Here is a 25,072-nt window from a genome sequence, read left to right as displayed (position 1 = left end):
CTTGAATTATAATTACTAATTTCATACTAGCAAGTTACAGAAGACATGTGATGGTTAAGAATGTAACAAAGACTTGGAGAAGAATAGAATTACCAATGATGGCTCATCGTTTGACTTTGTGACTTTGTGAGTACGCGTAGAGGAATGCAATACAGTACTCGTCACAAAAATGGCACCATGTTTGTTCTTTCTACCGTTCTGTTGTTGTTTACCACAGAGAGCTCTTCCATTCCGCCTACACGACAAGACATGCCGGTGGCTTTTATCCAATAAAACAACTTGACCTTAAACCTGATCCCTAACCCCTGTTTCCTTGTTGTGTTTCCTTGTTGCTCATCTCAGGTCCTCTCAGCCCAGACACATAGCTAAGTAGTATCAGGAGACAGCGTCTGGCTCAAACAGCCGTGATAGCCCTGTCAGAATGTCCCCCTCTGGTCCCTAACAGTCACCTCCACTAATGTCCCCGGGCTGAAACAAACCCAGGAAGTAAAGGAATGTTCTAGAACTACAGTCTGCAGTCTGGGTACTGCTGGACCTTATGGCTGGAGTTGAATAACAGCAAACATACAAACACTGAGACAAACCAACATGCACACAATCACAATCACCCTAACGCTCACAGACAAATGCCGACTCATACACTCACATTCTGTATACTGTACATATACATACATGCATACATACATGCACGCACGCACGCACACACGCACACACACACACACACACACACACACACACACACACACACACACACACACACACACACACACACACACACACACACACACACACAATCAGACACATATGCACACATGCACACATACTGTATAGGCAAATAGAACAGACAAAAGCATGCATTCACACAGGTGAACCGTGGGTAAAATCACACAACACATCATTTTCTCACAATCGCATAAAGAAGGGAAAAAAACTAATAAGAGCGGCAGAAAAGAAAACAATACAGCAATGTTATGACAACCAAATGATTAACTGGGCCACTTTCAGTCTCCATCCATATCAGCTGTGTATCAGTTCTCCTGGCAGCAGACATGCCCCGGTTTTTCCCTTGTTTTTCCCCTCCTGTTCTCTTCTGTTCTCTCCTGCGCTGTCGGGAATTTTTCCTGGAATGTAGGAAAAGCATCCTGTTTTGGTTTCTTATACTAAGTCAGCTATTTAACCACAGTTAGTAAAACCTCACTGGGGGGCCTGTGGTATCTATAATGACGTCTGTTTGTAAATATGAGAGGAAGAGAGGAAAGGAGAGAAAGGAGGTGATTGGGTGAACTATGAATGCAGACCCAGGTGCAGAGTCAGAGAGTATTGTTTGTCCCAACGTAACCCTCTTTCCCTCACACAAACAACCTTAAGTGGACAGCAATGGAAGCTCTGACTGCTCTATTGTTCCGATCTAGAGTTCTGTAATGCAGCAAGGGTCTGAATGGTTTTCGGTTATCGGGATGTTTGCTCTACCGTAAGGGCAAAATACAACCATATTTTCAACCTCTGCTTGACCCAGTCCACACGTCTCAAGGTGACCACCATCATTCCTGTTCCCACGAACTCTAAGGTTACCTGCCACAATGACTACCGCCCTGTAGGACTCACATCTGTAATCATGAGGTGCTTTGAAAGGCTGATTATGGCACACATCAACTCCATCATCCCAGACACCCTAGAACCACTCAAATTTGCATACCAGACCAACAGATCCATAGACAACGCAGTCTCAATTGCACTGCACACTGCCGTCACCCACCTAGATAAGAGGATACCTATGTTAAAATGCTGTCAATTGACTACAGATCAGCGTTCCACACCATAGTCCCCTCTGTAACTGGATCCTTGATTTCCTTACGAGCCGACCCCAGGTGGTGAGGGTAGGTAACATCACCTCCGCCACGCTGACCCTCAACACGGGGGCGCCACAGGGGTGTGTGCCTACTCCACTCCTGTACTCCCTATTCATCCACATCTGTATGGCCACGCACGACTCCAACACCCTCATCAAGTTTGCTGACGACACAATGACGGTTGGCCTGATCATCGGCCATAATGAGACAGCCTACAGGTGAGGAGGTCAGTGACATGGCAGGGTGGTGCCAGGACAACAACCTCTCCCTCAACGTCAGTAAGACCAAGGAGCTGATCGTGGACTACAGGCAATGTGGGGGGGCTGCTCTCCCTCCATCTCGATGGAGCTGCTGTGGAGTGGGTCGAGGGATTCAAGCTTCAAGTTCTTTGGGGTCCAAACTTAAAATGGTCCACACATACACAAAGTCGCACAGAAGGCAACAGGGCCTCCTCCCCCTCAGGAGGTTGAAAACATCTGACACGGGCCCTCAAATCCTCAAAATGTTCTACAGTTGCACCCTTGAGAGCATCTTGACTGGCTGCATCACTGCTTGGTATGGAAACTGCACTGCCCTGGATCGCATTACGCTACAGAGAGTGGTTTGGACAACCGGGATCCCGGGACTGTCCCGTGACCATTCTTCCCATTTCCCGGGAAGTTACAGCATTTTCCCCCAATGTAGCACTAATGCAATTCCACAAAATACACAACATCTGTAGCAGCAGATTGACCAAAATTAAAATAGCACATTATCCATTCAGGTTGTGGCATGGAATCGTTGAGCCCAGCTTATTTACTTCACACAAAGTCGTCATGAATTTGCAATAAAAATAGAAGGCTATATTGATTTAATATAGTGTTGAGAAGCGGCAGTGGAGTGAGGAGATGAGGAAACAGCCTTTGGACCTAGAAAAAGCGCAGAGAGAGAAAAACTCACCTTAGTTATGATCACCCGAATGATGAAAATATTGGAATAAAGAAGGCTAATGCAATTGAAGACATGTATCAAATTCTTGCTTATACTGAAACTCATATACAACCATTATACTAATTTCAAGCAATAGTCGTGTGTGGTCACCTAGATGATCATTTCAGCACTGTTTTGATTGGGACAGCGCTTTGAGCTTTGAGATAAGCGCCGGGGTCTCCTGTAGATAAATCAATCAATGTCAGATCTTTGTTTTCACTGAATCTCCTTTGGATATTTGGTAACAATTAGGCTGTCGAATTTTTTGCTAAATTGAGGCGAGTGCTAATGATCGTCTGTATTCTAGTTTACTCATATATAAGCTGATCAGAACATTTTCCTTGCATGTTATACGAGTGGACTTCGCTCTTCACTCGCTTAGTAGCCTGTCCTACTCCCAACCAAAAGCCTGTGACATGTCTGATAATCAATCAAAGTGATTTTGTTTTGTTTCACTGTCTGTATATTTGGTTAATTGATCTCTGGCTGGAGAAGTGGTAGATCATTTAATCGTTTGCTCATCTATCACTAATCAGAAACATTTAGCATGCAATAATGTAGCCTAAATCAAGTGTATTATCTATCTATTGACTCAAGTAGTAGTAGCCTTATATAGTGCCTATGCTATTTTCCTATCATCCCAATTCCACTGAAACCCAAATTCCTGACTCCTGTCTCGCATGAAAATGTATAACTTAATTCTGTAATCCATAGGTTGCATTATCAAAGCACGTCTCGCCTATGCATGTCAAAATACCGCTATAATATTTCACCCGCTTCTCTGTGCTGCCTCGTATTGCTGCCCCTATGAGAGCTTCCGTAGAGAATGTGTGATCAACAAACGGTATGAGAGTAGATAAACCTATGGATATTTTTCTAAACAGAGTTTCTCCCCATTAAGATACTGTACCTTGATATTTAAGCAATTTCTGCTCTTCATCTCCCCGATGGCCATGAACTGATCTGCTATCTGCGTAGTCAACTCGATTTTGCCAAATAGGAGATATTCTGTCATTCGTTGGAGGTTATCTAGCCAGCTTAGCAACTCATTGGAAGTTTGTTTGACTGCCGTTAAAACGTTTGTATGATTCTACAACGCTATAGCCTAGTTGGGGTATGAAATGCGCTGCTGAAATGCGCTGCTGAAATGCGCTGAATTAATTGAGGAACGTGTTAACACAGAATTGATGAACTATCTGTTTGGCAATTGAAAATAATGTCATTGGCGATCAAACATTATTAATCTTATTTTGGAAAAACCCTGAGTGACCACATCTCGGTTTAAGACGATTGTAATGGGCACTTCAGATGTTTGCACTATTTCCAGGGACACTTGGCATAAATATGAATTATTCCTGGTATTGAAATCTGGTAGATTTGGGGGGGAAATATTAATACCACAATACATTTTGGATCCAGAGTGGTGCAGCAGTCTAAGGCACTGCATCTGTGCTAGAATCATCACTACAGACCCTGGTTCGATCCTGGGCTGTATCACAACCGGCCGTGATTGGGAGTCCCATAGGGCGGCACACAATTGGCCCAGCATCGTCTGGGTTAGGGTTTGATCAGGGTAGTCCATCATTGCAAATAAGAATTTGTTCTTAACTGACTTGTTTTGTTAAATAAAGGTTAAATAAATCTATTTAAATCACTGGGGCCGAGCTCCCTGCAACCCGAGACATAGACTGTTCTTTCTGCTTCAGGACTGCAAGCAGTAAGGAGCAACACGTCTGACATCAACAGGCTCCTGAACAACTTCCATCCCCAAGCCATAAGACTGCTAAATGTCTACATTGAGTATCTGCATTGACGCTTCTATTTATTTAATTTTATTGCACCTATTCTATGCACACTCTATACACTCACTCACTCAGCTTTGTTTTCGTGACATTTCAGGACTTTTAGGAGGGTAAAAATGTTGACCACTAAAAATCCTATTTTCCCCAAACCTACCTCTACCCCTAACCCTAACCCCTAAAAAACACTAACCCTTAACCAAAGTTCTTGTTTTCCTACCTTTTCAGGACATTTTGGTTAAATGTTAGGACTTTGGGGTCCTGATAATGTAGGAAAACAAGTACACGCACACATACACACCACACACACTCCCATACAATCATCATATACACCGCTGCTGCTCTGTTTATCACACTGTATATCCGGATGCCTAGTCAACTTCCCCCAATACATATCTACCCCTACCACTCCAGTATCTCTGAACATTGTAAATGTGGTATTGGCACTGACCCTGGAACTGACCATGTACATAACTTCTTTACTTTCTCGCATTATTTCTATTTCTCGTGTGTTTTTGTTCTTCCTTACTTTTTTTAATAGTACTACTGATATTGACTACTGCATTTCTGGGAACGAGCTTGCAAGAAAGGCCTTTCACTGTACTTGAGCACTTGACAATGCAACTTGAAACAAGGATCAATTGTCATTTTGAAATAATCAAACAAAGCAACAGCATTCCTTTTAGTATTTATTTCCTCACATATTAAACTCACACAACACAAATATATAAATATACCCCGCAAATAAGTTAAATAAATCATTTCAGAGATTTGTACGTGTACAGTAGATAATATGAATAGCTTGGAATAGAACAATTCATGGGTAAACATGTCCTATGGTGTCCTTGACTGCTAAATAGACTATTGAGGGTGAATTCTCCTTCTTAGGGATAACAACAGTTTATACAACAAAAGCACAGTCCAGCATTTTGATACACAAATTACTCAACAACACACAAACAAATAAATAAATAATAATATCATAAATATACGGCATTGTGGTATTGGACTTCAACATCAGTGGAAGACTTGTTTTTTGACGTAGTGTTTACAGTAAATGCCTCGTGGTCAGACAGTGGCTGGAGTTCAGCTATCAGCCCAACCCATCTAAAGCCTACTGGACATAAAAACACATTCCTTTGAAGGCATTAGAACAAAAGTGCAGTGTCATAATTTCCTAATGGGTAATGACATTGACATTTAATGGACATTTGTTATGGAAGCAGAAAAACAATCACTGCATATTTGGCAAGGAGCAGACCTATTGAAACCTGCTGCCTTCACTCTGTCTACAATCAAAACAATCAACAGTGGCTACAGTGTGCAATAAATATTTCCGCCATCACAATAGACCTGCTTTTATCTGCTGCTACAGGAAGGCTGTGTGTATAGTAATTCCCTGTTCCTTAAAGGCATGTCCTTCATGTGTCAAATGTATTTCAAGTAATTTTAACGCGCGCACGGCAATCACTATAAACTGGCAATCAATCTCTGATACAGAGGATTCTTTTTTGATTTTTATTCTATGATATAGTAGATGTCGTGCGACAGGTAAAGTAAGGATCAAAATCCAAATGACAATAGTGGTCAATATTTTCAAGGCACTAATGAAGTAAGCCTGTAAAGTAAACATAGGCAAACATCACTCCAGAATGCCTTGGCTTGCATCCACCCATTTCATGTGCTCAGACACAGAAAGTGTATTTATGTTTAGAACATGATGACAACCCATGCCCAGCAAACAGTCAGTAACCATTCTAGTGCAGACTGTCACAGTTCACAGAGGACACACTTAAACCTCCCTAGTCTTCTAACCCAGACTCTTAGCTAGATTAGTCCAAGACTCATATCCAGATAATGTCCATATCCAGTCCACTGTGTGATATTCAACAATCAGCAGGCAGCCATTGGGAAGTGTTCCATCTTTGCCCTCTTCTCAGGGCCTCTCCTCTCAGAACCTCTCTGTCTTCCCGGGGGAGGACTCCCTAGACTCCTCCAGGAGGTCTTTGTTCGAATGCTCTGGAGCTATTCAAGCTCCTCTTCGTCCCTCCTCCTCTTCTACCCGATGTTCAGTCTGTTGACTCTGGAGGCATTCTTCTTCCTGGAGGGAGAACCTTTCTCTATGGCAGCCATGTTGGATCGAAACATGTTTCTGTAAAGAACAAAGAGAGAAACATCAGGCTAAGATAAAGATTCCATGTTGTCTTTTCAATAACACAAAAACACTTGCTGAATGTTCGTGGGATCGCTCTATGGGCCAATACTCCTGGCCTGAAAGACATCCTCAATGGAGAATCTCCATTGGACATGCTTTTTAGTCCAGCAATAAGATGAACCTAGGTCTGAGAAACTGATCCTAAGAGGTTGTTATTGTATCTTGTTTTTCTCTTACCTGAGAGAGGTCAGTAGGTCGTTGCTGGTTGTGTCTGGACTGCTAACAGTCTGGTCCAGGGTCTGGTCTGAGTGGCCTACCACTACGAATCTGGGGTTCTCTGAGCTGCAGACAGAAAGAATAACCATGTCAAAATGAAAGCAAACCAAGATAACATTATTTAGACTACTCCTTAAGGGCCATGAGACTGGATTCTGTACTACGGAATTCTACAATGCTAGCGGTGACAGACGGTTGACTATGGATTTCAACCCAGTAATGTCAGTACTGCATGCCCTACTGCCTGTTCTAGATTACTTTTCACAGAGCAGGATAAAGCCTTGCCGAGATACACAGGCTAATCCTCAACCTTGGTATGTCATAACAGCAATAACTGTGGCAATACAACAGACATACCCGCCGGTAAAACATTCCAAAAGTAGTGTCAAGACTAATGGACTTGTCTGTAAAGGGGTTCTAAGCCTCCAGAACATGCAGACTCTTCCCCCATCCTCCCTTCTCCCCCATCACTAGTTACACAACTAAAGACAATACGCCTCCTCCCTGCATCTCATCCATAAGCAGCCCTGATACATCCTGATACAGGCTGGTCAGAAACGACTGACCGACACAGATAGTCACTGGCTTGATACAATCTGGTATCTAGCAGGGAGGTAGGGAGGGGAAGGATTAGGGGAGGATGAGGGCGGGAACGAGGGTAGAAGTTCCTTGTCTCTGAAGGTGAGCTCACCTGTTGTGGCAAAATCCGGAGCAGGTCCTGTCGGCTGGGTGGGCACATTCACATCGCCCGGTAGAGCGGCGACGTCGGGACAGGGGGCTGCCAATACCATAGGGGATAACCTTATTGGGAGTGTTGACCCAAATGATGTCCAGGTGACAGAAGTAGATGCATTCATTGTCCAGCCAGTTATTGCAGGAGCATCGTTTAACCCTGGTGTGGTGTGGGATCTTCTGGGACGGGGATTGGGCAGGGAGCTCAGGCTGGCTGGATACAGGGAGCCCAAAACCTATAGAAACAGAAATTATCATTGGTTAAGTGCCTGGTTATAACTCAGCAGAATCACCAGATGGCTGTGCAATTTGGCAATCAGCAACGAGCAAATACACAGTAACCACATCCTAATCAAAATCCCTTTTCACTGATAGAGAAAAGTACATGTAGGCTAACTGCCATCCCGTTATCCTATGCGTCAGGTCTTGTCAAACACATTTGGACTTTGACTTAATAACTAATATGTTATGAAATGTTATCCAAGCCAAACAAAGACTGAGTTGTTTACAGTCAAATGAAGTGATAGGAGTTGAACCGTGCCAACACAATCTGTATCTTATCATTGAGAGTGTGATTACAGCCTAGCAGGGTCTGTCTTTGTATTACATCTCTGTAAGGGGAACTGTGTAAGCAGGTCAAAGAGTCTGGCATCAGGCTGCATGTGCCATGCAGAAGCTTTACAGCATTGCCATTAGCCACCCACCTCTCAGTACACCTGCCAGAGCAGGGATTAACTGAGCTGTCATTCTGAGAGGCAAACTAAGTAACAACAACACTACGAATACGTGGTGCAGCAGGAGTTTTAGCAGCAGGGTGGGAGGTGGCCTAGAGGTTAGTGCATTGAGCCAGTAACTGAAAGGTTGCAGGTTCGAATACTTGAACCGACAAGGTGAAATATCTGTCGATGTGCCCTTGAGCAAGGCACTTAACCCTCATTTGCTCCAGTGGTGCCGTACTACTATGGCTGACCCTGTAAAACTACACATTTCACTGCACCTATCCGGTGTGACAATAAAACATATTTTGTCATTCTGGGTGGTATCATATTATTCTGGATCTCCCAGCCTCACCACCTCACCCAACCCTGACATCTCAACTGAACTCTGACCCCTCACGCTCCACTTAATAGCCTCATGAAAATAATGTAGCGCTTGCATAAGAAAACGTATACACACTGTCAGTCATTTTTATGACCAAAGAATACAAATCCGCATTGTAATGTAACACCCGTAGTCCTTCTAATAGGTTTTCAACAAAGTGATATAAATGTTGAATAGAACGTTTTAGATAAGACAGCTTACCCTCCTGCAGGAGCACACAGAGTGTGATGATGGTGAGAGCCAGGATGGAGTTCAGTGATAGAGCCATAGTTATTCTCTGGCAGAGTATCTCTGAAGACGCAGGATGCAATAATATCCAAGATTCCACAAAACAGTAGAGTACACACACTTGTAGAGTTAACAGTAATAGTAGCTACAGCTTTTACAGTCCTGAGTGATGCCAGTAAAGAGCGAGAGAGAGGCAACAGGTGCTTTGTGCTGCAGTGTCCCCTGGCCCCGCTACTTATACCCATCACTTTGTGATGTCACCTACCTAACCACGCCTACCTAACCACGCCTACTGCCCATGTTGTTACACAATGATCACCGTTCAGCAACTGCCTGCCTGCCTCTCACTCTTGACACATTCCAGGCAACAGGAAGAGAGACGGAAAAGGAATGAACTGCTATTGGGTAGTTGTTTTAACCTTTATGGAGTATGGAGGTCATTGTCATTGACAGAGACAGAGACAGGAAATCACCAGAAAAGGCTTGGAATCTGGGAATGCTTTGGATTTTTCCAAAACACAAGGCAGGCAGGAGAGGGAAACCTGTAGGCGGAGTGAAGACCTGGTGTCATCAGTAAAAGGAAAGGCTGTAAAGATAGTGTCTGATGATGGGGACTGTTGTTTTGCATGCTGCCACTACAGATCCTCAGGGCTAGTGATGTTCACAGCAGAGGGAGCAGCCCCCATGGAACAGAGAGGTCATAGCCAGACGCATCCGGATGACCCCACTGTCACACACGCTATCTGTGTCGTCAATTTGACACACGTGTGACATGACCCCTGATACAGAGATAATGTAGAACACGCCACATGACCCCCAGGGGGCCCACACAAGCACACACACACACACACACACACACACACACACACACACACACACACACAGACACACACACACACACACACACACACACACACACACACACACACACACACACACACACACACACACCCTTCCGCCCATTTGCATGGTCAATCACGCAGTCCTTCCACTCTCACAAGAGAGCTGTAGAGTGGAGTATCAATCTAGATAGACAAAATACTAGTAAAGTCATGCAAATCGTCCTGGGTATTCCTGTTCCGATCAATCGTGAAGGAAGACTATGTGATTCCGTGGTAAATTCCAGCAACACATGATCAGGCAGTGGACGTGAAAGCACTACGTGTATCAGATAAAGGAGTACCAACAGATAATGCATGTAAATCCATAGTTTAAAGGATTACTGCTATGAATACTGTTGATTAGAGTGGAATATAGGTATGTTCATTCATCCACAAAGTAAAACATTATGTTGTGAGGTTCAGAGGGGTAGGCTATGTGATGCCATACCCCAATACTATAGTCTTAAGCAAAGCATCTAAAATATAAAGATTTTACAAAGTGTTGTTGAGTACAGCAAATAGCATCAGCTGCAACAAGTTCACCTGTGGTCAGTGACATTTGGATACTGACACCTCCTCTATTTCCCATAAGTAGCCAAATGTTGAAACTATTCCCTGCAGAATGTCAACAGCAGTTCGGGCACAGTAATCACAGTGTTTTATATGCTAGTGTTTTTTACTGTAAATTCCCCATTTGTTCAATGTGGAAAAGCCTGCAATGCAGTAGGCTGCTGTTCCGCCAGACATGATATAGCTATACCATCAAAGGCAATCTAAATGTGCACTCCTCAACCTCAACTCAGAAAACAACATTCTTCAACAAGGGAAAAACACTTTGTAGGAACATGCAGTCTTTGTAAGGGGGAGGGGGACCATGGAGGAAAGGCAAAAGTGATGTCACAATCGACAAAACAATGGCATTTCAGAAACAATTTGTTCCATTAGGAAAAAAATGTTGTCCAAAGCAAATATTTGTCCAACATTGCATGGAATGGCGAGGTGGAACCGGTCTGGAGAAAGACCCCCCACCCTTCCATCTCCACAAACCCCGCTCTCCCTTGTTCTTTCTAGACAACACGAGGGGGGGACGCAGTCACAGTGTAAAAATGTGGCCTTATCCATTTCCACTTCCGCCTGTGAGACAGAGAGAGAGAGAGAGAGAGAGAGAGAGAGAGAGAGAGAGAGAGGAATGCAGGGCGGTGAGATGACAAACAGAGAGCGGATTCCTTGGAATACCTTAAAGCAGAAAGAATGTGTTAATCAGCTGACCTTTGAAATCCTGATGATGGCACAATCATCATCACCTCCCTTCATTAAAACAGGTCACAGACATAGAGACAGACAAAGAGAAAGAGCGAGTCGGTGACAAAACTAAGTGACTAAACAAAGAGGAATAATCCACCAGACATGGGTAGACATCGGTGGGCAGTCACTATCTTTGACACTTATTTTACTCATAAAACGAGACGGCTGCATTTGAGTGCAACAAATCAGTCAATACCATACAGTATCTGAGTATCTGCACAATTACTAATCTGTCTGCACCCAATAAAAACCCCTTGATATTATTTGCATGAATGAAACCACAGACAGGGTAGCATAGACAAGCATACTGAAAGATAACAGCACGTAGACTCGAGTTAAATAATGTCTCAAATGAAAGATAGGAAATATTCCATTGCAATATTAACTGAGCAATGTCATGGTCAGTTTGGAATGTTAGATTGTGGGAGGTCTGTGGCTTACTTGATGATATCACCAGGCCAGATATTAGCATTGTGTCGTACTTTTCTGAGAGAGATAATGATTGCTATAAAACAAGAACAAAAGACAACATCAGTTTCTATATTCTAAGGGTCAGAGGGGTTTGGGGGGGGGGGGAAGGGGGAACAATTAAAACACACACCTGCCTTTTCCTGTCAATTCCATTGGTATGAGTGTGTAGAGATGACACAGGGTAAAGAATGCAAACATGCCTTTTAATGTGGGCCCAACACCACTTTATGAGTGGGGGTTGGGAGTGTAACCATGAGGGCTGAATCTTGAAACCATAGCAACGCCTGTATCAAGCCTGTATCAACATTATAAACCAACTCTGACCATAACAACCAACACATCCGCTGGAACATCACATCACATACCTCTCTGTGAATTACTACACTTCAAAGAAATAAAACAATAACAGCTTCTGACTCAAAGTTTCGGATCAACACCCACCTCCAAAAATAATTGATGGTGTTTCTATGGTGATGTGTGATTCAAGGGCACCTGCTAGGAATCATGTCTGCCTAGGAGCAATCCAGTGATGGTGTCCTTATCACTCCAAAGGCACTGTAAATACACTGAACAAAATTATAAATGAAACATGCGACAATTTCAAAGATTTTACTGAGTTACAGTTCAAATAAGTAAATCAGTCAATTGAAAGAAATTGATTAGGCCCTGATCTATATTCACATGACTGGGAATACAGACATGCATCTGTTGGTCACAGATACCTTAAAAAAAAGGTAGGGGCATGGATCAGAAAAACAGTCCATATTTGGTGTGACCACCATTTGCCTCACGCAGCGTGACACATCTCCTTCGCATAGTGTTGATCAGGCTGTTGATTGTGGCCTGTGGAATGTTGTCCCACCCCTCTTAAATGGAGGTGTGAAGTTCCGGGATATTCGCGGGAACTGGAACACGCTGTCATACAAGTTGATCCAGAGCATCCCAAACATGCTCAACGGGTAACATGTCAGGTGAGTATGCAGTCCACTGAAGAACTGGGACATTTTCAGCTTCCAGGACTTGTGTACACATCCTTGCGACATGGGGGCCGTACATTATAATGCTGAAATAGGAGGTGATGGCGGCAGACGAATGGACGACAATGGGCCTCAGAATCTCATAACGGTATCTCTGTGCATTCAAATTGCAATCGATAAAATTCAATTGTGTTTGTTGTCTGTAGCTAATGCCTGCCAATACCATAACCCCACCGCCACCATGGGACACTCTGTTCACAACGCTCACCCACACGACACCATGCACGCGTCTGCCATTTGCCCTGTACAGTTGAAACCGGGATTAATCCGTGAATAGCACACTTCTCTAGCATGCCTGTGTCTATCGAAGGTTAACATTTGCCCACTGACGTCGGTTACGACACCGGTGTGAAATGGCTAGCTAGTTAGCGGTGTGCAAGCTAATAGTGTTTCAATCGGTGACATCACTCGCTCTGAGACCTTGAAGTAGTTGTTTCCCTTGGATGGCTTTTGTGGAGCGATGGGTAACAATGCTTCGTGGGAGGCAGTTGTTGATGTGTGCAGAGGGTCCCTGGTTCGGGGCGAGGAGAGGGACAGAAGCTATACTGTTACACCAGCACAAGGTGCACCTGTGTCATGATCATGCTGTCTTGATATGCCACACCTGTCAGGTGGATGGATTATCTTGATAAAGGAGATATGCTCACTAACAGGGATGTAATCAAATTTGGGCAAGAAATCTGAGAGAAATAAGCTTTTTGTGCATATGGACATTTTCTTGAACCTTTTATTTCAGCTCATAAAACTTGGGACCAACACTTTACATTTACATTATATGGGAATGTGTAACTAACTTCTATCTCTAGCCAGCCAGATGACTGTATTGGTACAACCAGGTTCACTGCTATTCACGAAACTTCATCAAAAGATTATATTCCAATGTCCAGAAGCAAACTTAAATGTGTGCCCAATATATTACTTTACAGGTGGAATGCTAGTATGGATGTTGGAGCAGGGCCAATGTCTCACTCAACATGCTCATTGACGTAACGGATGTCATGGCCAAGAACGAACACTTGAATCTTCCATGTTATATCTGGTAGCCGAGATATTCCATTATTTCATTTCAACATGTTCTCATCAGAATGTTACACTACCGCAATTACCAATAATACATTACGTTGGGAAAATATACATTGAAATGCAACCATGGCTGAAATAATTGGAAATGTATAATTATGCTTTATGTCAATTTCTGGGTGAAAATACAGTAGGGACGGATGGCCAATTTCTTAAATAGATGATGTCATTGTTTTCAGCAAACCGCAGTCCTGAGCATCGGTCTCCTGTGGCTTGATGCTAGGGACATCTAGTGGCTGACAAAGACATTGTCCTCATAGTGAGACAAAGAAACAGCCTGAACCGCTGCAGCTACTCCAGAGCATACTGTAGATGCACCATACCAAATCAACCCATGTAAATAACCCCTATGCACCCTATACAATACTGTAGATCTGAGAGAAGTAGATTGGTGTCAGCAATATGGCAACAATTCCACCTGGCCGGTGGTGCTATTACTATGTTATATCTATATAATCCTCTCAGATCTCCACAAGGGGGTAGGGGATAATTGTAGTTGAGCCACTATCCCAAGTCCACACCATAGCCCCTGAGAGAAATGGATAGGGCCAAGCAATATGGCGAATGTTCCACTTTGCCTGTCATATAAGGTGGCACTATTACCATATTGGTTACGTCTCACGTCCTATAGCTAACGAAGAGGTAAAGGCTACAGGGGTCTGTTTGGGATAGAGTGATAGAATACTCAGTGGGTGACAACATTTGGAGGGTGGCAGATATGAATTACAATTCTAAAGGGTTTGAATTGCTCCATACACTCTGACTGAGATATGTGTGCGTCTCACCTAGCTATGTTAAGATGAATGCACTAACTGGTAAGTCGTTCTGGATAAGAGCATCTGCTGAAAAGCTCAAAAGTAAAAATGTACGAGACTAGTGAGGAACCAACACTAGCAGCCACAAGAGGGCAACATAAAATACAAGATATACTGTAGCACTGTTGAATGATGCTGCATTGAATTAAACAGAACCAAATGTGTAGGTCGAAAGAAAACATACACAGGGACACCATTTCATTATAAATCTGTAAAAACTCATTTTAATGGTAAAAGACACATGAAAACGACAAATATGGAAACGGCTTCCTTTATAAAAACGACCTGTTATTACTGTGTTTATGGAAATAAATAGGGACTGCATCATGTACAGCAGATGATCAAAACAAGATATATTTGTATGAATATTCAATGAGTGGAGTTAGCTTTTCTACCCCGAATGCGTGCTCCTATTCCAAGATTTACTCTCAACGAGATAGTAGAAAATAAGATATTATTCTAACCCTGATTCTTCAAAACAGCCAGGCAGCATATCAAAAATGAACCATCTTTAAATATGGAATCCACAGTATGGAAAACGGTGCCACTGTCTGCCCCTTGGCCGTTGTTTTAGTTTTGTTGACGAAGCGGAGGTGAGGAGCGTCGGCCCACCGTTGTAAATTCTGCTGTTCTATCGCACGTGCATTGAGTGAAAAACAACAGTGTTCGTTGTTTGAAATGACTTCTTTGTTGTTGTAATATTGCACACGGACGTGGCGGTTTTCACCATCAAGGATTCCAGCTTGAAAATAAACAAAGAATCACAGCCATTAAGAATAACATTCCAAGCCACAATCTTGACAGAAATTGCACTTCAAAATACTGGTCAAGGTGAGATGTCTAGTACCTTTCTATATTTGGTTGTACAGGAGTAGGATCTTCATTTGACCACACTTTTGTTGCCGAGACTTTCCCTGCACCGCAGGAAATGCAGATTAGCTTTTTGATTGACATAAATTCACTGTAACCCCACACTAACACACGGTCATATTAACAGTATTGCACTTTTCATGTAGCCTCCTTCTGACCAGCCCACCCACCGATCAAGCAGGATCATTTTGCTGCAGGATCATTTTGCTGTGACAATATGTGTCAAATGAAGACCGTACACCTGTACATCGTACAGTATAAAAACAGCAAGAGCAGTATCATGTATTATAGAGTTATCAAAGGGGTCGACGGGGGAATAGTAGACTAAATCAAATCTTTATCTACATTTCATTCCAGATCTCACAGAGGATAGTACCGAATTGCATAAGAGCACATCAATAATACATTAACAGCAATGCCATTAACCAAAAGAAGAGAGTAAAAAAAGATTACAAAACATATACTGCATATTCAACATATCTATATATTATTCATATAATTACATAATCACATTATAGTCAGAAGCCGTACGCTCCCGAGTGCTCTTCTTGGATTCCTTTTGTCTTCTTCAGTCTCAAAACCAGAATTGTTTCTAGCTCTGCGATCATGGCTGTCTCTGAAATGGCACCGTATCCCCTATGTAGGAAATACGTTGCCATATCAGATGTACCCAAGACAAGTCTGTTACACTGTTCCCTAAAGGTGCTCCTTCCTATCAGAGTTTAGTCTGGAAAGAAGGCGGTGCCTTTTGGCCTTGGGTAGTCACTGGAAAAACACTTCCTTCTCTAAAGTGTGTATCTGTATCTCTTTCTGTGGGTGTGGTTCCCTTGGACAAAGTGCTCGTCCGGGTGCCTGTAGTGAGTGAGCTGCCTGCTACCTCTGTCCCAGTGAACAGTAGTTTAGTCTCTTCCCTTCGACTCAAACTCCCATGATTCTCTGGTCTCATGGTGCACACGTGTACATGGGCCATACCTGCCTTGTCTGGGAGAGGTGTTGACTGTCTGCACTTGGCCCCGGCCTCTCCCTCTCCTACCCTGTTGTCCTGGTAACTGGTGTGCATGCTAGTGCTAGGCCTAGCAGCCTCTTTCAGACTGTTCTGATGGTCCTTCAATGATGAAGGCCAACTAAGTGGCACTTCGTCCAGTCCAGCTCTCCTGATCCTGGACCGGTCCATCTCTGAAGGGGTAGGGGTGTTCTGGGCTGTCATGGACTGGTCCATCCTTGCCGGAGTAGGAGTGTCCTTTGCTGCCACAGGGCTAGTCACCAAGCTGTAGAGTGGACTGGTCCTGGGCTGTACCATGTGGATCCCCCCAATGGGGATCAGCAGGTTGGCGGTCCTGGCTAGCTGCTGGGAGTGGAGAGGCAGGTGGCTGAGGACACCCCCTTGGCCCCCTCGGAATGGTCTAGTCCTGGGGGACAGGAGAGGGGGACGCAGCTCGTCATCCTCCTGAACAGAGTAGCTCTTCATCTGGGTGTGGATGAGGGGAAGGAGAAGGGTGTAAAGGTTTGAACCACAACACAACCAAACCACAACGGCAACACGACTTGTGAAGAAACATACCATGGTTATGTATGGTGAGCTGACTGAGAAATTGACACAAATTTAGAGGCTGATGACACAGTCCCTGTGGTTACAGTCTAAGACATCTAATGATAGGTGTGTGTCTCGTTTTATCACCGACTGCCCAGAACAAATTGTTTGTGTCTATTTGGGATCTCTCGCATTATTTTTTGGTTTTGTGTTGTTGGTTTGGTTTGAATCAAATAAAACAACCCTTTTTCCTTTTCCTAGAAAGGTGTGACTTTAAAATAACCCTGAGTGTACCCGCTTGCATATCTGTATTTGTTTTGGATGTTTATTTTACTTGAATGTGGCTGTTTAGCCCTCACAGGAACTGCTTTGTGTACAGAAAAGGGTTTATTTTCATCTCTGAACCGAACCGACTAAACAAACAGAGACAGATCACATTGCAGGTGAGTGAGCAGCACTGTGGTTATCAAACCAGTCCGTCCCCACGTTATAGCCATTAAATTCAATTATACAACAAAAATTCAAGCGAGCCAAACAGTCTCTACCTTGATCAAATATCAACAAGGTTGGAGACAAAGTGTGTCTGTGTTGTGTTCTAGGGTTGACAGAGAGAGACTGTGAAATACTCACCAGCCGTGCCTTGGAGCTTGTAGCTGTAGCAGGTCTGTCCCTGTGGGGATTTGAAGATGGGTCTCTGGGCAGACGGGTTCTGTGTTGAGCAGGGATGGTTACCTGAGGGGCAGGGGAGCCACCACTGGGGGACTTGGGCCTGATAGGTGAGAGGCCTCTTAGGGAGGATGGATGTCTCTCTAGGGAGGGGGAGACATGACAACCTAGCAGAGACAGAGAGGAGGGTGGGGAGGGGTGACAGGGGGCAGGGGACAGTTTATGACTAGGGGGCAGAGATGAGAGTGGTGGATGAGAGGGGTGGCAGGAGACAGCAGAAAGGTTATGCCTAGGGGAAGGGCAGCGAAGAGGAGACAGGTCCACTCTAGGGGATAGGGAGTGAGCAGGAGACAGGTGATGAGATGGAGATAGGGCTGGGGCTGGAGATGAGGACAGGCAGTGAGATGGAGATGAGGACAGGTGATGAGATGGAGATGAGGACAGGTGTTGAGATGGAGATGAGGACAGCTGATGAGATGGAGATGAGGACAGGCGATGAGATGGAGATGGAGATTGGGCTGGGGCTGGAGATGAGGGCAAGCAATGAGATGGAGATGAGGACAGGCGATGAGATGGAGATGAGGACAGGCGATGAGATGGAGATGGAGATAGGGCTGGGGCTGGAGATGAGGACAGGCGATGAGATGGAGATAGGGCTGGGGCTGGAGATGAGGACAGGCGATGAGATGGAGATGGAGATAGGGCTGGGGCTGGAGATGAGGACAGGCGATGAGATGGAGATGGAGATAGGGCTGGGGCTGGAGATGAGGACAGGCGATGAGATGGAGATGGAGATAGGGCTGGGGCTGGAGATGAGGAAAGGCGATGAGATGGAGATAGGGCTGGGGCTGGAGATGAGGACAGGCGATGAGATGGAGATGGAGATAGGGTTGGTGATGGACAGTGGCGTGGGGAGCGGTGACCAGCGCTGTCCAGGTGCCTCCTCCGGGAGAACAGAGCTCTCTTCTTGCTGGGGGAACCAGCAAGGTAACAGAGGCTTGGCTCCTGGGGATTCAGCCTCTGAGGCTGGCTGGGCTGGCTTGACCCAGATGGTCTGGTCCTGTCCCGGTCTGGTGTGGTTCTGTTCTGGTTTGGGGGTTTGGGTGGCTTCAGGTGGCTTGTGGAGGAAGGGTCTTCATGGGACCAGGACTCCTCTTCACCATCATCATCTTCATCATCATACTCGTTGTCATCGTCGTCTTCTTCAGTTTCGCTGACGTCAGAGTGTTGGTGCTCGTCCTGTCCTGTTTCTGGCCAGACTAAGCAGTCTTCACTGCCTCCTGAGAGGAAGGGGGGGAGTATGAGGCAACACAACACAGCAAAGTATTATTGAATACAGTAAGAGGTAGACACAGCAACATAACATCATCCTACCTTCCTCTGCCTCTTCCAGGGAAGAGCCAGTCATTGGCCCGTCATGGCATTTCTTCCCATGGGCCTTGGACTTCATGTGTTTAGTCAGGTTCCCTGGAACAACAGAGAACCTTCACATTACCATCCTGAGACATCACTAACAACACACTGGATGAACAGAGATGTCAACTCCAAGCAGGTCAGCAGTACCCTTTCCTTAAAAATATATTTTATAAGTGAGACCTGATTCCAATAAGGCAGCAATTCCAGTACCTATCCACCTATCTATATCCACTAGAAAGTTGCAGTCCTGTGACTATCAGTAACCACAACAAGGCAGCAGTCCTGTGACTATCTGTAACCACAAGACAGCAATACTGTGACTATCAGTAACCACAAGGCAGCAGTCCTGTGACTATCTGTAACCACAACAAGGCAGCAGTCCTGTGTCTATCTGTAACCACAACAAGGCAGCAGTCCTGTGTCTATCTGTAACCACAACAAGGCAGCAGTCCTGTAATTATCTGTAACCCCAAGGCAGCAGTCCTGTCTATCCATAGCTCACCTTTGGTTTTGAAGGCAAAGTTGCAATGCTTGCAGACGTAGGGTCGTGAGTCAGTGTGCAGGCGGATGTGTTTACGCAGCATACTAGGCTTCTTACAGCGGATGCCACACTCCTCACACACATATCTGCCCCTGCCTCGACCCCGCACGTACACGTACTCCTCACTAGACCTGTAGCTAAAGGGACAAGAGAGAGAGAGAGATACTTTGAATATATGCAGTGTAGTGTCATTTTATTATGTATAGGTAATGCTACCACCATAAACCTTGTGACTTGATGCTAGTGCTCTTTCAATAACATCTAGGAATGGAGAGGAACCTGAGTGAACAGAGTTCCAAAAGTTGTGATCTTTTGATCTGAATCCCGGGTCCAATTTTTAGTGGTGAGTTAATTTCCACCCCTGATGAAACCACGGGCCATATGTCTGTAATAAGCATTGGTTCTTTATACTGTATATAGCACCTGCACACTGCTATAATGTTTATATTTATCACTGTATCATTTTGGCTGGATAGGGGGTCCACCCGTCTGTGTGTGTGTGTGTGTGTGTGTGTGTGTGTGTGTGTGTGTGTGTGTGTGTGTGTGTGTGTGTGTGTGTGTGTGTGTGCGCTTCTGGCCTGGAATGTGTTCTGGTTTGGGGTTATAAAAGCCCCTCTGTGTGAAGCTGAAGTGGGGGCACTGCAGTGGCACTCTAACACCCATCACCACCCTCTCACACCACCATCACCCAACCCCAGTCCAAACACAGAGAGCCTGCGACATCAGCCGGGGTTTGGAATAGCCAGCCAATAAAAACACATGGTTTGGAACAGCCAGCCAATAAAAACAGACCAGAGAGGGAGGGAAACCCTGGGCTCAGACCAGCTGCTCCAAATAAACAGAAAATAAAACACCTTTCTATTAATAGGAATGGTAATTACAATGATAGCTAACATGCTTAACGGTGTGTGTGTGTGTGTGTGTGTGTGTGTGTGTGTGTGTGTGTGTGTGTGTGTGTGTGTGTGTGTGTGTGTGTGTGTGTGTGTGTGTGTGTGTGTGTGTGTGTGTGTGTTGATAGTTACATGGAGCATGCCTTTTCTGAAAAGCTCCTTAGGCTTGGACAGCCTGGGTGGCATTGATATTTGGCAGCATGGGCAGTCTACATAGGCTTACGGTTTGTGGCCTTCAGATTGCAGGCCTGCCTAAGAGTAGAGCAAAACCACTGTCTACGTACTGCTCTGTTTCAGATGTTATGGGCAGCGTAGCTGTGTGGTGGTGAATGAGCTTTTTGTTTCCTTATTAAGTGTCCTTGTATCAACAACCTTTGAAATGTTTGAATCCTTTATGATGCAATGTGATTTGTGGATTCAAATAAAGTATTTCAAATGTGTGTGAGTGTGTGTTTGTGTGTTGATGCATGAGTGTGTACGTGCCCACAGACAAAAAATCCCACGTCGAACTGATATACAGCATGTAAGCACATTGAGGGCCACCAACCCACTCGCAATTCATAGTATACTCTGACACCCATTCATAGATCCTGCCCCTAGCTTTATCTTCAGCGAGACAGCCTACACTAAATCCTCCCTCACTCAGCCCTCACTCCCCCGTAATGTAGCCGTACGGAAAGTTCATTGTTTGACTTCCTCTGTCTTTCACTGCTTTGTTTTATCATCCCTCACACACACACCGGCACCAACAGATGGAGTTGGTGGGCTCAGAGCTCCACACAGCGCAGCCGGGAAGAGAGATGAGTCATTCCCAGCTAGCACATTGGGTTTCTTGGAAGTTGAGGGAATGTATGTTTTTGGTTTCACATTGGTTGTGGGAACGAAGCCATACGTCTCCTGACCGGTAAAACTGAACGATTTTAAAACGTTCTGAGAACAGAAGTGGAAATTTCACCTCTTCTAAGAACATTTTACTCTGGTTCCTTTAAGTTTTTCATTAACACTCTGATAACGGAAACTATAGATTATTTGGAGGTTTTTGAATAACATCCTTTCACTGAATGTTACAATAAGATTTAATAACACACACTGCTAGTAAACTTTATTAAACTCCAATCACAGATAGGACACACGGAAAATTAATTTCTTTAGGCATTAACCATGCAAACACATACATTTTTTATTGTGACACAGCATCAGTGAGATTGGAACCCATAATCATATTTTTTCCAACCATGGAAAGAGTGTACTGCGCCACCAGGATGGAGCTAGCATGCCATGTTTTTTTACGGAAACATATCTGTTCATTTTAGTCTATTCAAACGGACCCCATTACAAAGGAAACAAGCACTCATTAAGATCAGGTTTCGCAAATTAGTGGGCGTGGCCAACACGCCTGAACACACTTAACAAGATAGAGGATAGAGATAGTTTTGATGATGCTGATGCTGAGAATGGAATGTATGAATTTCTAAATAACATGTTAAGAACATTCTCTGAACGTTACTTCAGTTTTCTAGTGATTTTTAAGGAAATGTTTCTTAACATTCTGAGCAGGGACGTCAAGCACCCATTATTTCAAAGGGGGCACGAAGTACATTAGGATGAAATGGGGGAGGTGTTCATTATGCCTACTAATCATTATGCCTAATTATATGTCGCAAATGTCTATTTTTCTGCATAGGTTATCTAAGCATACCTCTTGAACTTTTCAATTGTCATTTTAATAAATGAAGCACATTTATTAATTTAAGAACTTTTATGCCTAATGAGTTTAGTACAACTGCCACACTGATATATAGTATCATATCAATTGTATGAAATTGTGGGGTAACTACAATGGTGTTGATCCATCCTCAGTTTTCTTCTATCACAGACATTAAACTAACTTTTTTAAAGTCACCATTGGCATCCTTAAAGAAACCATTGGTTTCCTTCCTCTCCGGCAACTGAGTTAGGAAGGACGCCTGTATCTTTGATGTGACTGGGTGTATTATTACACCATCCAAAGTGTAATTAATAACTCCACCATGCTCAGAGGGATATTTAATGATTGTTTTTTTAACACATCTACCAATAGGTGCCCTTCTTTGCGATGCATTGGAAAACCTCCCTGGTCTTTGTGGTTGAATCTGTGTTTGAAATGCAATGTTCGACAGAGGGACCTTACAGTTAATTGTGTGTGTGGGGTACAGAGATGAGGTAGTCATTAAAAAATCATGTTAAACATTATTATTGCATACAGAGCCCATGTAACTTATTATGTGAGCACATTTTTACTCCTGAACTTATTTAGGCTTGCCATAACAAAAGGGTTGAATACTTATTGACTCAAGACATTTCAGGTTTTCATTTTCAGTTCATTTGTAAACATTTTGAAAAACAATTCAATTTTGACATTATGGGGTTTCGGATCAATTTAACACAACAAACAAAATGTGGGAAAAAGTTCTGAAAGCACTGTTTTTATGCATAATCAATGAATATGGGACAGTAGGTGTAAATAGAATAAAGACACTCTTCCCCTCTGTTCCTCTCAGCTCTCGAGACAACTCACTCTGTGTAGGAGGTAGAACGTCAAAATTAACATGACGCCGATGGCAAAGCAACGCTTATAGTGGAGCTGAGCTGTAAAATAGCTAGACAAGCTACTCTAACTTGATTGATTGCCTGTAATGGCTTGGTAGCTATTTATGAGGTTGGGAGATTGGAAACCTGTCTAGCTAGCTAGCTAAAGCCAACTTCATGAAATTGCTAGGTGGCTTTATTACGGAGAAAAAATACCACTGATATAATTATTTGATAAAACATGGGCTTAAAATGAAGTTTAGTCATTCAAATCCCCTGTAGGTCTAAGCACTTAGATCACAATAGCTAACATATGGAATTGTTTTAGGATGGTCATAAAATGTATCATTTAGCTATTTGATTTGGAATTTTAGAACCGCTGTAGGTATATTAGTTAGCTCAAATGGTTTGATCTGGACAATCAGTTTTGTGGTTAAACCTCTTAGAAATTAGGTAGTCAACGTTAAAGATTTCAGACGACTGCAGTAAAGCTTGTGGATGCCGTAGAGCAAAACAAATGACCGTGTCATCATCTCATCTTTCATCGTATTCGTTTGTAGCTCAAACGATTTGAGGTTCTACAGGCGATTGTGACAATTTTCTATTCCGGATCCTCTCAAGTGTAGAAAAACACAGCTTTTACAAGCCCCCTATTATGGAATAGGCACAAACTTTATATCGACGGAAAGAGGGGATAAAGCTGTAGCCTCTGCAATACAGTTTATAATCAAAATGACATCACTGTGTGAGGCACAGGTGCATCAATAGACTCTAGGGGGTTTTAATTCATCTGAAACAAAAACTAAAAAGGACAGTGCTGGCGGGTCACGTGCCCTTGTGCTGCCTATGAGAATCTGGTTCTGAGACGGAATGTATGTTTTTTAATAACATTCTTAGAACGTTCTATGAACGTTACTAAAGCCTTAACGTTCTCGGAACAATTTGAGAACATGACTTTAAATATAACCATGAGGAAACCTGTAAGAGACGTTGCGCTGAAGTACTGAAATTCCCACAGAAGAATGCTGTTAGTTAACATTCACTGAACTAAACTCAGCAAAAAAAGAAACATCCCTTTTTCAGGACCCTGTCTTTCAAAGAGAATTAGTAAAAATCCAAATAACTTTGCAGATCTTCATTGTTAAGGGTTTAAACACTGCTTGTTCAATTAACCATAAACAATTAATGAACTTGCACCTGTGGAACGGTCGTTAAGACACTAACAGCTTAGACGGAAGGCAATTGAGGTCAAAGTTATGAAAACTTAGGACACTAAAAAGGCCTTTCTACTGACTCTGAAAAACACCAAAAGAAAGATGACCAGGGTCCCTGCTCATCTGCGTGAACATACCTTAGGCATGCTGCAAGGAGGCATGAGAACTGCAGATGTGGCCGGGGCAATAAATTGCAATGTCCGTACAGTGAGATGCCTAAGACAACGCTACAGGGAGACAAGATGGACAGCTGATCGTCCTCGCAGTGGCAGACCACGTGTAACAACACCTGCACAGGATTGGTACATCCGAACATTACTCCTGCGGGACAGGTACAGGATGCAACAACAACTGCCCGAGTTACACCAGGAACGCACAATCCCTCCATCAGTGCTCAGACTGTTCGCAATAGGCTGATTGAGGCTGGCTTGAGGGCTTGTAGGCCTGTTGTAAGGCAGGTCCTCACCAGACATCACCGGCAACAACGTCGCCTACAAATCCACCGTTGCTGGATCATACAGGACTGGTAACAAGTGCTCTTCACTGACGAAACGCAGTTTTGTCTCACCAGGGGTGATGGTCGGATTCGCGTTTATCGTCAAAGGAATGAGCATTAAACCGAGGCCTGTACTCTGGAGCGGGATCGATTTAGAGGTGGAGGGTCCGTCATGGTCTGG

General features: G+C 43.9%; 2 protein-coding genes across 3 annotated transcripts in view; both read right to left on the bottom strand.

The window, feature by feature from the left end:
• Positions 1–5,300: 5,300 nt before the first annotated feature.
• Positions 5,301–9,921, bottom strand: LOC110488180 (endothelin-2). The gene is made up of 4 exons (XM_021560273.2): positions 9,084–9,921; positions 7,741–8,017; positions 7,011–7,115; positions 5,301–6,770 (listed from the first exon to the last, which is right to left on the bottom strand). Exons 1-4 carry the CDS (start codon positions 9,148–9,150, stop codon positions 6,677–6,679), a joined length of 543 nt encoding a protein of 180 aa, XP_021415948.1. The 5' UTR covers positions 9,151–9,921; the 3' UTR covers positions 5,301–6,676.
• Positions 9,922–14,905: 4,984 nt separating this feature from the next.
• LOC110488179 (transcription factor HIVEP3) overlaps positions 14,906–25,072 on the bottom strand; it is a 42,875-nt gene continuing 32,708 nt past the window's right edge. The window contains exons 4-8 of one of the 2 annotated variants that reach the window (XR_005041322.1): positions 19,685–19,860; positions 19,141–19,233; positions 17,731–19,046; positions 15,547–17,037; positions 14,906–15,441 (exon numbers count right to left, since the gene is read on the bottom strand). Coding sequence is in view for 1 of the 2 variants with exons in the window: in XM_036971172.1 (XP_036827067.1) it covers positions 16,285–17,037; positions 17,731–19,046; positions 19,141–19,233; positions 19,685–19,860 (2,338 nt within the window). In the remaining variant the exon portion in view is untranslated. Of the gene's footprint in view, positions 17,038–17,730; positions 19,047–19,140; positions 19,234–19,684; positions 19,861–25,072 lie in introns of both variants that reach the window. The other variant, XM_036971172.1, reaches the window with a different exon arrangement.

Source organism: Oncorhynchus mykiss, chromosome 32, assembly GCF_013265735.2.
Source record: "Oncorhynchus mykiss isolate Arlee chromosome 32, USDA_OmykA_1.1, whole genome shotgun sequence".
In the NCBI taxonomy this organism is placed as follows: Eukaryota; Metazoa; Chordata; class Actinopteri; order Salmoniformes; family Salmonidae; genus Oncorhynchus; species Oncorhynchus mykiss.
Note: the sequence above shows the minus strand (reverse complement) of the source record. Positions and strands in the feature narration are given on the sequence as shown.

Bases quoted from the DNA above. Each gene is read 5' to 3' on its own strand.
- LOC110488180 (XM_021560273.2), bottom strand. From the start codon at position 9,150: ATGGCTCTATCACTGAACTCCATCCTGGCTCTCACCATCATCACACTC. The intron at 8,018-9,083 runs GTAAGCTGTCTT...CTGTTTCTATAG, and splicing joins CTGTGTGCTCCTGCAGGAGG to GTTTTGGGCTCCCTGTATCC. The intron at 6,771-7,010 runs GTAAGAGAAAAA...TGTTCTTTACAG, and splicing joins GACCTACTGACCTCTCTCAG to AAACATGTTTCGATCCAACA.